Here is a 17,196-nt window from a genome sequence, read left to right on the forward strand (position 1 = left end):
CCCCAGAAAAGCCTTTCCTGCCCCTCCCCCTTTCCCCAAGGGCAGGGCTGAACTGAGCTGCAGAGTTGGCCGGACACTGGGTCAAGTGACACTGAGACCGACCGCACCCCACTAGCCCCGGCCGCTCTGGACCACGTGCGGACTGCGCCTGCGCGCGCTTCCCCAGTGGACTTAGGCGGGAGAGGCGAGGAGGTCTCCAGGCAACTGGAATAACAGAGGCCAGCTAAAGGCGCCTGCGCGGCTGTCGTTTGCTGAAAGGTCTGGTCTCCAAAGCTAGGTCCTGGGGTTTTCCATAAGCTGGAGCGGTGCCGAGAGCCTTAGGTACCAGGAAGGGAGAGGAGACTTGGGGTCAGCACCTTGACCTCCGGAGGGCCTTAGGAGCAGGAGAGCGAGGTCTTGTCCCCCAAAGCGGAGTGCCCAGTGAGGATTCCCGCTTGACCCTCCTGGACAGAACATAACTTCCCGTTCCGAATCCAAACCCGGCCATGGCCAGGTCAAATGGCCCCCACCTCTCAAGTTACAGGCCTTCCACCGTCTGTGCCATGAGGACTCCTTGGATAAGGAATTTTCTCAGGAGGAAAGCCCTGAGAACTCTGCACTAAGCCACTGGGTTTCATTTTTCTTACCTGTAAAACGTTTAGTTTACAGGTGAAGAAACTGGGGCCAGCAAGAGGAAGTTGTTGTTCTGTGTCACAGTCTAAATCTTGACCTTCAATCCAGTGCTGTTTTACCTCTTTCATAATAACGTATGGCAGAGGCAGGGATTGGTGGAAAGGAAACCTAAGTGGCAGGAACACCTGTATCATGTTCATTTTTCTATCCTCAGGGCCTAACACAGTGTCTGACACTTGATCATCACTCACCATATGCTCACTGAAATCTCTGGCAGAATCAGCTCCACTGTCCCTAGAAAAGTTTAAAGGGAAATGTGGGCAGGGCAAATGTAGAAACAGTTTACTTTAGCAGCCGGGAGTGAACCTCAAACAAATTCTTCACATGTATCTGGTTTAAATCTTCCCTAGGCTTCAGTCCAGGCCCTGAATGGCTGGTCTCCAGTTGGCTCCACATCTGCCTGTGGGCGTTATGTTCCCACATAATAAAACGGAAGCTCCAGGGCTCCACTCAGCCAAGCAAGACCCTTATGAACAAGGTGACTCTTCCCAGCGATCCTCGATGGGGCAGAACAATTTTCAGCAGAAGCTTTTGAGCAACAAAGAACTGGCACTGTACTCTCAACCCAAATGGAACACCGGCACACCAGCCCGGAGCTACTCTTATCTCCACTATGCTGGAATTAGCCAGCGAGACATGGGCAGTGATCTCCTGGGCCAAGGAAAGGGTTTGCTTTACCCAAGTTCTCAATCTCGATATCCCAAAGCAAATGACCAGGACTTCATCCCCTTTACAAAAAAGCGAGTTGGGGTGGACCGGGCATACCCACTGAAACCCATGGTCCACCCCAAGTATCATAGTATAGGTGAGGCCAGCACTGATGGGGACCAGAATGTCTGCCTAAGAACCCCTGAGCCAAGAGAATTTACAGACAGCAATTTTGATTTGAGGAATGGGGTGAACTCATCTGTTCTTGCTGACTTGCAGTGGGAGAAGGCCAGGGCAAACCTCCGAAGGACTGAGTGGCTGCAGATCGAAAGATTGGAAGCTGCAGGGGAGAGCTTAGAGGAGGAAATTCAAAGAAAAGAGATTCTCCTGAGAGAAAAGCTGAAGAAGATAGAAGAGGAACTTAAAAGGATCCAGAAGGTAAAAGAACAGGCCAAGGGAAATGAAGACAGAGGGCTACAGAGAATGATCTTTCCCAGGAGGGAAGTTAAAGTTGATAACAGCAACACAACATACAAACCTGTTTTCTCCCCACAATTTGGGTCTGAAGAGGTATTTAGTAGAGACAGGAGAGAGGATGAAGCCTGGGGACAGCCTCAAAATTTTAGTTCATTCCAGTTCTCTGATTATAGAATCCAGAGGCTTAAAAGGGAAAGGCTGGTAGCAAGCAACAACAAAATCCGAGACCAAGCCTCAGGGCCATTAGTGGCAAACTTCTCTCAGCCTTTGGAAGAACCAAGCAGCGATTTGGAGAGATCCACAAGAAGTTCTAGCCCATACAGGACACCAGGCTCCTCAGGTTCCAGCTGCTCTACTGAAGAGCCAGAACTGGGCAAGTGCAGCCACTGTGGACGCAAATTTCTCTTGCTCAGGCTGGAGAGACACTCTGCCATCTGTGGCAGGATGCAGGGTTCCAAGAGGAAAGTGTTCGACTCCTCCAGGGCCCGGGCTAAAGGCACGGAGCTAGAGCAGTACTTGAATTGGAAGGGGCCAGCTGCAGTCAAGGTAATAAAAACCTTGTGGATTTGACTTTGTATATGGATCCTTGTGAGGACCTATTATGTTCTCACCGGTTTCTTTAGGGAAAACTCATGTGTCTTGTAGGCTGAAGGAATTAATACTTGTTGAGCATTCATATGTGCCAGGCACCATGACAGGAGTTTTTCATGGGATTCTTACAACTCTTGTGATGGTGAAATTATCTCTCATTTTATCAGTTCAGACATCAAGGCTCAGACCTATCCTAAACACTCAGACACACACACACACACACACACACACTCTCACACCAAGGCTTATACACGTCAAGTAACTTTCTTGAGGTCATAGTTTTAAGTGGCAGAGCCAATATCTAAATCTTGGTTGGGCTGAAAAAAATCTAGAATTAAAGAAATAGGTGCGCTTTTGGTTATAAAAGTAGTACATGTTTATACCACAGAAACTTTTTTAAAAACATGAAACACCCAAAGAAAAACTATGAAGCATTTTATGTTCATTTTCTTGGCTCCTTGCTTTTGGCAATATGCTGTCACCTTCCAAGACTAGCATCTGTCACCACTCCTTTAGCTCTATCTTTTCTTTCTAGATTAGCTTCTTAGTAAATATAAGAAGCACAACTACATTTGAATTTTTTCTCTTTTCAGAGTGTAAACACCTTGAAGGTAGGGACTTTTATTTTTATTTTTTGTACTGGAGACCTTTTGGTTTATCTGTTTTTGGTTATCTCTCAAAAAATTCCTCCTGTTAGAAAAACCAGGTTGTAAAATGTATGGGCTTCAAGACACTGACATAGTAAGTTCAGGGGAACTTTATAGATATATTTGGACAGATGTGGAGGAGATTGTCTCATAAATAACCTGATTGTCAAGGTTGTACAACTTGGTTTGTAATATGAATATTTCTAAAATGCTGACAAAACATTGTATATTAGTTTTTGTGAATATTAGAAAAATATAAAAACATGTTAAGCTATAATTATAATATCTGGGAATCATGAATTTAAAGGGGAATAGTAGTAAAGAAAACAAAGTTGTCAGCGTTGGAGATCCTAGGCCATACGATTGATCTCAAAGGCCCCATTTAGCTCTAATGTTCAAGGAAAATGAAATTGTCCTCTGTATTTCTTTCTTTGCTGTGCAGGCACCTCTCTCATCTACTAGTTTATGTGTGTATTTGCTGAGGCCCTTCCAAAACTCACATTGATGTGATGGCCATTAAGAGATGTATTCAAGTTCTTTTCTCTCAGAATAGATGATCTCCCTGAAATATAGCTTCCAACACAAAGCCAACATTTTGCACCAGCAGATAATGACAGGATGGCCAGTTACTGTTCTTTCTTGATTTCTTTTTGGTTAACTCAGTAATCCACTGGGGAATCCTTTGTCCCACCATAGCAATTTATTTTTGGCCACAACCTAAAAGAATCTTGTGCTTTTTAAATTTCTAAATATAGTAGCAATGAAGCAAAAGAATTAGGTTTCTGAGGTCAAGATGCCCCACCTTTGTGAAAACGAATTTGAGGGAATGTGTTGCATTGAGGACCCCAAGACAGGACTGAGATGGACCCACTCCTGAGAATGCCTCAAGGCTTATTCCAGACTGCTTTGCCTTTGGAAGCTGTCATTCCTCTAGTGCACTCCCAAGAACAAGTGATTTTCTGGATATCCTTTTATCTTTATATTACTTGTACCTCTTGTCTACTGGAAGGTAAGCATTTGAGGCAGGAACCACACATACATCTTTGTGTTTTATGCTTACAGTGTTGAGTAAAATTAATTATGATAAATAATTAAAAGATAGATATTGTATGTTTAGGGAAGCTTCCCCTAATTTAATTCTCTTTAAGGTCCCTGGACACCATCTCTAACACTGACTCTTTTGCCGCCTTCTCTGTTTCTGTAAGAGACTTTCTTAATGGATCCTTTCTCTTTCTTTGGTAGTATTTCTCAATATTATCAAGAGCTTTTTGACCTCTATTTTTCTTCTTTTAAAGATTAATTTTAATTAATATTTGCATGCATTTAAAAAAATCATATAGTACTAAAATCATCCCCAGTGCAGATCAGTGGTATCCTTCACTGACCTTTCATCCAGCCCTCATTTCTGTTACAAGGTTCTTTTGATATACATATTTAGAATATTTACATATCCTAAATAAGATTATTTTCTTGATTTTCCAATATTCTGCATTATCTGGTGATTTCTTATGGAACTGCAAATTCCATAAGAATATCCTATTTCCACTGCCCTTACTTTTTTTCCACCCCTTTTCCTTCACTGTAGCTGAATCACTATTTTGGGTTTTATTCATTAGTTGGCTTTTTATCTGACCATCTACATTTTGTTCACTGATGAGAGAACAAATTTTGCCCCTGTCCACATGTACCTCGAGTTAAAAACTGACTTGTGTTTTCATTTCCTTCATCTTCTACATGTCTATCTCTAGTTTATTTTTCCTAAGAGATCCATCTGATGTCAGACATCTGTTTATGTTTTCTTAAGTGCTCAAACACCTCTCATAACATTAGCACCAGTTTTATTTTCCTAAAAAATCCCCTTTCCTCTACTCTTTCTCCTCTTGCTTCAGTCTGGACTGGCTCTTTTCCAGGCCTGGTGCAGACCTGTTTTTTAGGGGGACTTCTCTTAGCTTCTCTTCTGTGTTGGATCCTCTATTTTCAGTATCCTCTGCCTTCTTTTTTCTTGCTTTTGAAAGCTAAGAAATGTTCACAGGAGGTAAATTTTTTTGTCTTGGAATGAGTGAAAATATCTATACAATAGACTCCTATTTGACAATTTGGCTGGGTATGGAATTCTAAGTGGAGAATGATTTTATCAGAACTTTAAAGATATTTTCCACTAGCTTTTAGCATCTAGTATTTACTGTTGAGAAATCTAACACCATTTTGATTCTTGCTCCATTATATGAAATGTTTTCTTTCTTTTTTTCTGAAAGCTTACAGGATCTTCTTTATTATGAAATTTTATGGTTGGGAGGATGTAGCTTAGTTGGCAGAGTGCTTGCCTTGCATGCACAAAGCACTGGGTTCAATCCCCAGAACCACCAAAGGAAAAAAAAACTACAGATGAAATTATGATGATTATGCTAGATACACAGTAAGCCATTTCAGTCTCAAGATTTGTACTCTTCAATTCTAAAAATGTTAATTGTATTTTATTGGATAGTTTTCTCCTTGTGCTTTCTCTATTCTTTTTGGAACTCCTGTTAGCCATATGTTGGACTTCCTGTTTTCTAATTTTCTGATCTTTTCTACTTTCTATTTTGAATTTTTTTCCCATTCCAAGGAATTTTCTTGACATTATTTTATAACACTTCTACTTGATTTTTAGGTTTAGCTATGAGAGTTTTCATATATAATAGGTCTAGTTCTCTGATTGTTCCTGATTTTTTCCCCCTTTCTTTTTTGGTGGTGCTAGGGGTTGAACTGAGAGCATCATGCATGGTAGGCAAATGCCATAGTACTGAGCTACATCCCCAGCCTAGGGTCATTGCTTTTTAATAGATTCCTTTATGGACACATTCTCTTCTAAGATTCATTTTATTGATGTTTTTCTGTAAAAAGTTTTCTTCTTGTTGCTGTTTCCTGAGGTTTTCTTTATTTTACATTTTGGGGGGGTCTTTTCCTTGTTAGAGCTTTCATCAAATATCTAGTGGTCTTTGGCTGTCCATTCATATTTATGATTACATAGGCCTTGTTGACTAGGGGCCTTGTTAAGATTATCAAGCAGAATCTTATAATTGGGTGCCCCAAGGTCAGTCTGGAGGCTTTTCTCTGCACTGCTTGGTGCATTCAGAGAACGCTCCTCTTCCCTAAGAGAACACAAAAGTGATTGTTACTCTGGGAGCCGAGTTGTGGGGTGGAGGCTGACAGTTGCACAATTTGCTATATATATATCCTTGCACTTAGTCTAGTCCTTATTTTCAAGCCCAAGATTAACCCTGTTCTATACCCTGTCTGGACTTCCCAACTCTGAAATCCATCCAGTTCAATTTCTCCAGAGGAAAAAAAACCCTGTTCTTATGTGAGGTTATTGGGAGTGTTGGATGTTCAAAGGGAGGGGAGCCCTGGGGTCTGGCATGTTTTCATCCCTGTATCTCCATGCTTCCCTTTGCCTGGTTCTTTCAAGCACTGATCCTCTCAGGTGTTCTGCTGAGAATGACTTGCCTCCTAGTATTATATTCTCTTGCAGGCCGTTGGTCTATGCCTCCATTCTGACAAATGAGTTATCACAATTGCTCCTTTTCTGTTCTCTTTGACTGTGTAGATAAACACCCTTTTTATTTCCTACTGTCTTTCACATGGAGACTCAGGAAGGAGATAAGACAAACACTACTTTGAAGGACCAGTCTTTTTTTTACATTATAGGTTGAACCTCCTCAGAAGAACAACTGGAGGCAGAAGCATGAATCTTTCATCCATACCCTCCGTCATGCACGGGAGATCCAGCAGATAATTGCCAAAGGTGGAAAACCCTCAGACTTGCATACCATCCTGCCTGCAGAAAACCCAGACTATATTCAGTGTCCTCACTGTAGCCGCCACTTTGCTCCCAAAGTGGCTGAGCGACACATTCCCAAGTGTAAGACCATTAAGAACCGTCCTCCACCTCCACGGAAGCATTATAGTTGAGCAGGCAATAATGGAAACATCCTTGAGTAGTTAAGAAGGTTCTACTACAGCAATGAACAGAAGTAGAATAATTTGATATAAAGATAAAAAGAAAACTTTGACATCACCTAGAATTGCCTGCAGAGCCAGAAACAATAAGCAAATGCTAGGCCGCAAGAGGCAGGAGGAAGACCCAGCTTTCCACTAAATTAAAATCTCTACTGTTTGCCTTATGGTTTTGCCCTAGGAACTGATGGGTGAAGACACAGAACAGCGAGCAGCCTACATTAAAGCTGTCTTCTTGAAAGCCAGACTGTGGTTTGTACTAGTGAAGTGCCTGTATTTGGTTGTACCTTTCGGTCATGGTATGTGTGTGGTTTCTGTTAATTCTTCTGGCTCTTGCAAGAAGTTGAAGTTTTGAGAGGAGTTGGGATCAGAGGACCATGATCACCCAGATGGTAACTTTTATAAAAGACAATGCAAGGGCTTTGAATCAATCCCCTTCAACACTTAACATCACCCCACAGTCTCAGCCACAAGGCATTATTAATAGAAATCTATCCTTGGCTTCCCTGGGGCATGGTCCTGGCCAAATGCCAAAAAAAGTATGGGATGTTAGGGCAGGAATTATGTCCTAAACCTTCCCTGTGTTGTTCTGTATAATAAAGGAAACATCTTTATTTACTTCACAGAGTAGGGGTGGTAGGGTACCGTGGTAGGAAGCTCATTATTCTTCTCCCTACTTGTTCTTTATTCTAATGGGTTTCATATGTTGAAAAAAAGAAAAAGGAAGAAGCTGCTAGCCCTCTGGCTATCAAATTAGGTTGTTGATTTTTTTTTTTTTTTTGGTGCTACTGGGGATTGAACCTAGGGATGCTTTACCACTGAGAAATATCATCAGTTCTTATTATTTATTTATTTTTAAAATTTTAAATAGGGTCTCACTAAATGTCTGAGGAACTTGTGATCCTCCTGCCTCAGTATCCTTACTAGCTATGATTACAGGCATGTGGTGACCTCCACACCTGGCCTGAATGACTTTGATTCAATAAATCTACCATCAAAGCAAGCTGGGACTGTGTATAGTGTCAAATGTCCTTGCTGACTAGAGCACTGTCCAATTTCTATCTTAGAGAGTAAACTTTGAAGGGAAAAAGAGCAGATCTTTTAAATTTTCTATGAAGAATAGTGCTTAGTGCAAGTTAGGCCCTCAATTAAAGGGTTTTGAGGACTTAAAAAATTAAATATAAAGATCAGTGAGTCCTTAAGGAAAGCTCATAGGCACAATGGATATTTACTTAACCCAATATTTACATTTCCCAGGCAAGTTTAATGAGGAATACACCAAGTTCCACATTTGATATTAAGAGCAATAGATGCCAAGAATAAGCTGTGGCCATGGTTACAGAGTAGAAGCCTATGGACAGTTCTGTCCCACAGCTGTGTATTATTTGGCCTCACAGTGTTAAAATCTGACATTTAAAAACTGGAATACAGAACATCTCTTGAAAAACTGGAAACACCGAACCAGCAACCTAATGACAAATTTGGGGGGTTCAGAAAAACTGGCTCCATCAGTGGAGGTGGCAGCAGGTGGGTCCTGTGTCACTTGCCTCATCTGCCTCCCTGCACCTGGGATTGGGATCCCTGGATGAGATCATTAAGGTCCTCAAAACCCATCAACTGTGAATATGTATGTAGAGAGTGCTTTTTATAGACATGGATGCAGTAGTAATTCATTCTTAAATTGCCAAAGAAATAAAAACAATAGCCAATGCCTGGTGTTCTCTTTGATCTCTATGTTTAGACCTTGCTTATTCACTTACTAGTCTTTTAAATTTAGCTTGACTTGGATTTGGAGAAGAGGTAAGAACTTTAATTCTAAGTCTCTTCCTGGATAGGATGAGAGAAGACACAAAAATGCTGCCTGTAAATGTCTATATTTTATATTACTTTATCCAGGAAACTTTAGTCCAAGTAAACATTATAAATTTTAAAAGTTCAAAAAGTCAAGCTATGGGAAAAATCTCATGGTGGAACTCACATGGAAATTCATTTCATTTATAAGTGTGTGCAGAGATAGTATTTCTTCATATTTCATGTAGGACGGCACCTTCTGGTCAACATTTGCTTTCAGGTGATTGATGACTCTTCACACTACCCAGGAGGTAGCAGAGATTTGACGGTTGAGCTTTTCTCTTTATGTTCATGGTTCTGGGGGGTTTAATGATCAGTACATTTATTTCCATAGTTAAATATTAAAGCAATAAATGATTTCTGGCTTTGCAGCAGGAAGGACATGTTTTACTGTTGTCTGCTATGCTCTGATGCTACCATCTCTAATACTTTCTTGGAGGCCCAGAGACTGCATTGAATGGATTTGCCCAAAATACATCCTTGCTTTGGAACTGTCCTATTAGGAATGTTTTTGAATAGATGAACCAAATGAAATTTGAGTTTTAGACTTCAGCAAAATGCTTAGCCAAGAGCAGTTGTCACTTGGCTGTGCTAGGCCAGGGAGACCAAATATGGCTCAGCCTCTTTGAGGGAAAAATTTTATACACAGAAACTGAAATGATCACTTGGAAAAGCCCCCACAAGACTAAGGAGGTAAGTACAGGAAAGGACCATTCTTTTAATAACATTTTTTTCCTTCCTCTTAACTTACAGCACTGTCATTTCAAAGTTTTCATTAAAAAGTTGAAATAGCAGAAATGATTTTGTTGGCAAGATATGGAAAAGCAGCAGAGATTATTTCTGTGCAATGTTCCTTGTGCTGTTTCTGTTATAAGAACACTTATTTATTTATATAAACATTCATGGAATCAAAGATCCAGATCCAGAATGTGGGTGTTTTATCTCCAGTGATGGTGGCCATGTGCAGGCTTACTGAGGCACAGCACTAATTGAGAGTTTAAATGTTTATTTAAAACAGAAATGCCAAACCACTCCACCCTCAACCTTTCCAGCATCTGGCTAACAATAAGCTAGTTCTTCTGCAACAGTGTCAGCATAGAGGAGTAACTCAGGTTATACTGTAACTCAAAAGCAATACCTAGCACTGCATAAAGAAGAAAAGCAGGACAAAGGGGGGGGGAATCAGCTACAGGAAACCATTCAAAAGCACTTCTGCTGTCTTGACTTTCACTCTCTCCAACGCATGGCTGCCACTTCTGAACTGGTTTCTGTTTGCATAGATGTTTGGTGGGAAAAATCATGTTGTCCCAGGCACAATTTGGGAAAGTGCAATTGTCTCTAAGGCACAGAACTCAGGTTCTCAGGCAGATTACTAGCAAACCTAGACTTCCCTAGGAAATATGCTAGAGAAACTGACCAATGCGTTCCACGGCTAGGGAATGACTCTCCTCTAGAAACAAAGCAAGGGCTTTGAGCCCCCTTCAACACCATCACCCCACAGTCTCAGCAACGTACCCATATCCCTTAGCTCCAGAGCAGAAGCCAGCTCCATGATGAACACCAAAACTAGCCCTGCTGCTCAGGCCTGCTGAAATGGTGAGCATCAGGATGCAGGAACGTTGAGAGGCCAGTCAGTCCTTGAGAAACCAATGCTGCATTTATGATGAACCGAAAACCAACTGTCAGGGTTTATAGCAAACCCTCAGATCTTGTAACCTTAATTCAGGGTTGGCCTTCCCCTTATTTTAGGAAAAGGCTTCAGTGACTACATTAGTACTAATGTACTATTCTTCTCAGAATTGAGAAAACAATGGGACATCAAACCAAAGAGGATCCCATTGGACAGAGTTGCCCATTCCCAGAGATGAGACTTTCTCTGAGCGCCAGCCTTTACACCACCAATTTTAGGGAAATGGAGATTTTCCCTTACACAGGCCCTCCTGCAATATTTAACAGATCTGTTTGGTTTTTGAAAACAAAACTATTTGTGACTTGTAGGGAGGAAGGATGTAAGACCATCAAATCAGCTCCTGTGACCCTAACTACCACAGGAACACTTTATAAGGCTTGGTGGAAACCCAAAGCCTACATCCTCATGGGCACCATCTAACACTTGCCTAGAACTACCTATATGGAGTTGTTTTCTTCCTGGACACTATTTCTCTTGCTCCTGTCTACAAAGGCACATCACAAGTGAGCTCACCGCCAAAATCCTTTCTTTTGGCAGGTTCAATCTGTTTTGTTAGGCTTCTGGGACCTCCAGGGTTTGGTGCTGGCTTTGGGCCACTCAAGTAAGAAAGATGATTCAGATTCACTGGTTATGACATGGCTTCAAAAACACCAAAAAGGGGAAAAATACTGACTAAACATACAGGAAGGGATTAGGCCTCGAAGAGCCATAAAGGCAGAGGCACAAAAGCTTCCCAGGTGTAGAAGACTCAGTGTCACCCTGATGCCTCTCAGACACCAGGCAGTGGCACTGATGGAGGCACTCCTTGTGATTTTCCTAAGGCTCTTCTCATTGCCCCCACTGAACCCTCTGAGATACCTCTTCTCTTGGAGGCATCCTTCAGAGCTGGGAAGTCCCACCCTGCACTGGCCACAGCCTGAAACTCCAGCAGTGTGATGAGGCGGGACCTGCCCTTTGTCTACTCCTCACAGAAGACATTTCAATCAACCCTCAGAGGAAAAGCATTCTAAGCCCACTTTTCCTCCTAAAGCATTTAGCTGCACGAAGTAATTGAACTTTCTTAAAACAAACCCTAGATTGACTCCACCAGACATTTTCCTGGACTCTGGGCTCCTGAGAGGGCTCAGAATACTTTGCCACTCTCCAGAGGAACCTGGGTGGGCCACACATGGTCCCAGCTTGCCCCCATTTCACACTTTTCCCTCCCCCACCCAGAGGTGCAATGCCTGGTGCTGAATTCCCATGGCAGCTTCCAATCAACGATGAAAATGACAAATGGGATATGAGCTGCTACCAGCGAGATTAAAGTGAGCACCGTGTCTCCTCTTCAAAGGGGGGATCAACAGATGAGGTATGCTGCTGCTATGGCAGTCACTGGTGACAAAGCTAGGGCCATAGGGCCCTTCCATTCTCCAAAACAATAAAATCACTCCTAGATCCTATCTAAAAGGCAATGCCACTCTCCAAATGTACTAGGAAAGTGCTTCAGAGCCTCCGCCTTGCGTTCCTTGTCTGCAAGTGAACAAAGCCAGGAAAGCTGCTCTCTGCGTTCGGTAGGTGTGCTGTGAAGTATTCTGGATCCCAGTTTCCTGGGGGCAATATAGGCTCAGGAGACTAGAGGCTGGGTCGACAGGAGTCTGTTCCCAGAAGGCACCAGGAATCTGAATCTAAGTCAGGCTTCGGATCCATTTCCATCTCTTCCTTTGTTGTCTGAGTTCCTCTGGAATGCATCCCCACCTGTCCAGAGAAACCAGTTCCATATTAGCAACAGTGCCATCGGGTCCCAGCAATTCAGGACTATTTTCAATGTTAATTTCCAAAGGTTTGTATCCACATTTTTGAAGGAAGTTCATGGCACCAACTTGGAAAATATCCATATCTTTACATTTGTGGCAGGCAAGGTTCCAACTGCTGTGGTTTGCCTAGGACTACAGGGTTTCCTGGGACACAGAACTCGGTTTTAAAACTGAAACAGTCCTGGACAAAATTATCTTCCTGCCTACTAGAGCTGTCAATCTTACCTCAAGTGTATATATTACTTTCTAAAATACTTTCAGAGGCATTCTTTCATTTAATCCAAAAACAAAAAACAAAATAAAGAAAACCCTTGATATGGAGTGGGTTGCGGGAAGCCATCCATGAGTAACATGAAGGTCTTCTCTCAGTATGGTAGCCAGGGAGACTTAGGTTTGGATTTTCGAACTTCCATGGCTCTCCCCTGGCAATAGATTGCCCAAAGCACTTGACCTTTATCTCCACTCTGCTAGGAAGATATTTCATAGTAGCCCCGTGGGGGGAATCAGGCAAGAGTTGGCCATATTATTTTCTTCTTTAGGTGAGTAACCAGGGCTCAGAGAAACAAAGGAATGAGTCCAAACACATTTAGTTAATAAATAACAAAGCCAAAGGCTGAATCTATTTCTCCACTCCTAGAGAGTACAGTCTATATGCAGCAATACCAGGGCCCTTTAAAGATGGCACAAACACCATCATTTGTGAAGCACTTTTCCCAAACCATTTAACCTGAATCTAACCAAATCTTAAATCCAACTTCTAGTTTTCAGAAAAGACACAGTGAAAGAAGAACAAATTAAATATTACCCCAGGGGAATAAGACAGATCTAAAACGTGGGACACTTAAACATATGGCCCAATTTATTTAAAAAAATTAACATCATGAAACTATTTAAAGTAGTGATAGTGGTGTAGGCAATTGTTCTAGGTTAAACAAGGCCAATCAAATACAATGTGGTCTTCCTGATTCAATTCTAGTCTGATAAAGGACATTTTTGTGGAAAAACTAGGAAAATTTCACAGTGGGGTACTACATGAAATTGAGAATATTTATTTAGTGTCAATTTGTTAGGTGTGATAATGAAAATACTGTTGTCTAGGACAATAAATATATTTTAGGAAATGTGAGGCTTAACATCTTTCATAATAAAAGTAAAAGAAAAAAGCAAATAGGAACAACAAACAGGAACCCCCCCCCCCCACACACACACAATGGAAGTTAGGTGATGAAACTGATTCAATCCAGGTGCCTGAACAAGGTCCAATACTTCGGGATTCATTACAAAATTTATACCATGAAAGGTACAGACTTGCAAAAGAATTAATGTATCCAGTGCTTGGTGTTTTGTTTCTGCGATTAAAAAAAAAAAAAAAAAAAAAGACTCAGAAACTGAATGATTCTTTCAATGCTCTCACCTGCTGCCCTCCTTCTAATTTTTTGTTCAGTTTCTGCAGTTGTGTAAAAATCTGGAGGTTTTCTTCCTGGAGCTTCTGTTGTTCAGTCAGACACTTTAACACCAAACCCTGCAATCTCTCCACCTCCATCTGCAGAGTGCTGCACACACAGGCAGTAGTCAACGGTGTTCCCTTCCCAGCACATGGTACTGCAGGATTCAACCGTGATGGCTGGGGACAAGAAAGAGAGATTGCAGGACAGTCTGCTCAGGTGCTATAGTTCCCCAATCCAAACAGATTTTACTTTTAAACTACGATGATAAAACATATACACACAAGAACAGGTCTAAGAGAAAAAGAAAAGTGCTGGGATTACATAGTGCCCGGAACTGATAGAACAAGGGAACTCTCCGCACCTTCATCTGTACTAGGCTAAGGTAAAAGAACAGTGACCTATTTTGAAGGATTCTGTAAACAATTTTAAAGTGCATAATTTAGTTTGGAACAAGTCCTTCTGATCACAGTGGAGGACAGTGTGATCTAAAGGGTCAACGTTTATGAAATGTAGTGGATCACTCTGAAAAATTTGAGAGGTGTGACTGCCAGCACAATTCAAGAAGGCTAATTCACCATTGAGTTTCAAAGGTTTTATTACTTCTTCTGGGAAGGTTTTCAATTATCCTAGTCTGAATTTTCTTCCTTTTTCTATTGTACTTTCCTAACAGCCAGGGTCAACAAATGACAGCCCATGTGCCGATTCTGGCCTACTGCCTGTTTTATAAATAAAGTTTTATTGAAAGACAAGCATGCTCATTCATTATGTTATGGGTCAAGCATCCCTAATCTGAAAATTCCAAATGCTCCCAAATATAAAACTTTTGGGCATTACTGACATGATGCCTATGAAAAATTCCTCATCTGACTTCATGTGATGGACAGTGATCAAAGAACAGGCACAATAAAATAGTGTATAAAATGTCTATGAAATATAAATTTTGTGTTTAGACTTGGGTCCCAGTTCCAAGATCTCATTATGTACACGCAAATATTCAAAAATCTGATAAAATTTGAAATCCAAAACACTTCTGGAACTCAAGCATTTTGGATAAAAGATACCCATCCTGTATTTGGGGTTGCTTTTGTGCTGTGATGTCAGAATTGAATAGTTATAAGAGATTGAATGGCCTGCAGAGTCTAAAATACTTACTACCTGGCCTTCTATAGAAAACTTTGCTGCCTTCCCATTCAGAAGTTTTTTTTCCCCATATCCTTTAAAAAAATTTTTTTAAACATTTGTTCTTTTTAGATATACATGACAACAGAGAATATTTTGACATATTATACAACTTCCCATTCTTGTAGTTGTACTTGATGGGGCGTTATACTGGTCATGCATTTATATATGAGGATAGAAAAGTTATGTCTGACTCATTCTACTGTTTTTTTGGTTTGCAGTTTTATTGAAGTATTTACTACAATTTCATTTCTGCTGAGACTGGGTGCACCTGTTACTCCCACCCTGCGCTTCAAGCATTACTTCTTATAGTTACAGCTTCCAACCCATCCTAGCAGTATCATAAAAAACTGAATCAGAATTCCAGAATTTCAATTTTGGTACTTTTGAGGCAGAGTGAAGAGAGAACGCTCAGTGTAAAAAGATGTTAATCTTCCAGAAATGCAACAGGTAAAATACTGATCCAAGGCAGCTCAGTTTAGCCTTGGGTGGAAAGTTATAGGATTAGTAGACAGAAGAGTACAGAGTGGATGCAGGGCAGCCAGAAGACCAGGGAAGCCAGGGGACATAGTGAGTCCAGAAGGACCAGGCAAAGCTTGCAGTTACTCTACTCAGTTGGCAATTCAAGGTAAAAAGCTGTTACCCAGGCTCCCACTGGGGACTTGTGCTCTGGAGGAACTGTGGAGGGCACTTTGAGTCCTTGCAGCTCTTCATAGGGCAGGGTATCTTTTTCAGATTCTGAAAATGCTGCACTCAGGGGAGATGGGCTATCAGGCATGGGAATGAATTCTGCATTTTCCAGCTCCTATGTACATGAGAAAGAATCTCATCAATTGTTTGCAGAAATTTTATTTCTCTCAAATTCCCGTCTTACTTTTGCTCTAGCTTTCATTCTGTTGTAACATCAGCACCCTCTAGTGGGGCAGATTAGCTGTGGTTAACAACATAGCTCACCCTTACTGGGAACAAAACCGCCAAACCTTTCAGTGGTAAAGTAACAATGATGCAAATTCAGACTCAAGTTCAAGAACAGAGTCTGGAATATCTGGTGCATTTCCAACACATTTACTTCTGACAGGCTATTCAATGAGTGGGGAGGCTTGAAGGTGATGACAGTAAGGTTAACTGCTAGACTGCTAAAGACTATGGTTGAGGCTGTGCTTATATTCTTCAAATAACTATCAAGTTTAGTCTTGTTGGTTAAGGAACTTTAAATCTGTAGTTCTTTTTTTTTTTTTTGAGAAAAAATTTTAAACTTCACAAACTTTATGTTTACGTATACAATACAAATGGGCAAAGGAAGCTAATAAAAACCACCAGCAATTCACCAGATAACCACTGTCAAAATGATCACTATACAGTCTTGTTCATATTCTTTTGGGTTACATATTTAATTAATTTTCTACAAAAATAAATATATTTCAATATCATTTTTACTATCTGAACCTCAACTTTGATAAATTGTATTTCTATTGTAAGGCATTCCAATTGCCCCAATATTCCACTTTTAAAAAGAGAACAAAAATCTATGAACTTCTTAGTATTTGCACACATGCACTACAAAAACTGCCTTCTAAGTAGAATATATATTAATGTACAGTCTATTTAAGTTATACAAATATGAGGATGTTTTCTATCACTTTTATTAGAAAGAAAAAAGGAATTAACATTTTGGTGATTTTTTTCCAGGTAGAAATCAGAAACCTAGATTCTTGCCACAAAACGGTTTAACAGGACAAGGTAAACCAAGAGATCCTGAGATCTCTTTTCCAGTCCTTGCAAAGGGATGGATATATATATATATATATATATATATAAAATATATATTTTATCTGAGATATATCTTCCAAAGGAATTACCTTACGAAGCCAACCAGGACAGGAGCTGCTAGCCCCACAACTATTCCCCATGGCCTCCGTGGGACTGATTAAACCTTCCATTCCTCGGTCTGCTTCCATTGTTCCTCGGAAGCCTCCACTTGGGTCAGGAGTTTCAGATTCCTGCTGACTGTCCTCCTCTTCGCCACCACCACCAGGGCCGCCGCCACCAGCTCCTGGGCTAGAGTTCTGAACCACTGACAGATAAATGGCACAGAAGTATAGAGCTTTGCTATGAAGTAATAAAGATTTAGCTTCTAATGGTCCCACTTACCCCTGGAAAGGTTCCTAAGTGTTGCATGAAGTAGAATGGCTATAGTGCAA

The 17,196-nt window shown here is 41.0% G+C and overlaps 2 protein-coding genes across 3 annotated transcripts in view; one reads left to right on the plus strand and one right to left on the minus strand.

Annotated features, from left to right (window-relative positions):
* The first annotated feature begins 71 nt into the window (after positions 1–71).
* On the plus strand, positions 72–8,742 carry Zc2hc1c (zinc finger C2HC-type containing 1C). 2 transcript variants are annotated; one of them, XM_005321333.5, is made up of 3 exons: positions 72–321; positions 1,023–2,343; positions 6,723–8,742. In XM_005321333.5, the coding sequence occupies exons 2-3, from the start codon at positions 1,042–1,044 to the stop codon at positions 6,984–6,986; spliced, it is 1,566 nt and encodes a 521-aa protein (XP_005321390.2). In that variant the 5' UTR covers positions 72–321; positions 1,023–1,041; the 3' UTR covers positions 6,987–8,742. The 2 variants fall into 2 exon arrangements, with proteins under 2 accessions (XP_005321390.2, XP_040132000.2); XM_040276066.2 differs by having other exon boundaries at positions 72–258.
* A 1,129-nt stretch (positions 8,743–9,871) lies between these two features.
* Positions 9,872–17,196, minus strand: part of Nek9 (NIMA related kinase 9) — a 39,738-nt gene continuing 32,413 nt past the window's right edge. The window contains exons 19-22 of the mRNA XM_005321246.5: positions 16,855–17,069; positions 15,639–15,800; positions 13,783–13,992; positions 9,872–12,309 (exon numbers count right to left, since the gene is read on the minus strand). Of these exons, the coding sequence (XP_005321303.1) occupies positions 12,187–12,309; positions 13,783–13,992; positions 15,639–15,800; positions 16,855–17,069 (710 nt within the window). The 3' untranslated portion in view covers positions 9,872–12,186. The remainder of the gene's footprint in view (positions 12,310–13,782; positions 13,993–15,638; positions 15,801–16,854; positions 17,070–17,196) is intronic.

This window comes from Ictidomys tridecemlineatus, chromosome 5 (assembly GCF_052094955.1).
Source record: "Ictidomys tridecemlineatus isolate mIctTri1 chromosome 5, mIctTri1.hap1, whole genome shotgun sequence".
NCBI classification, from domain to species: Eukaryota; Metazoa; Chordata; class Mammalia; order Rodentia; family Sciuridae; genus Ictidomys; species Ictidomys tridecemlineatus.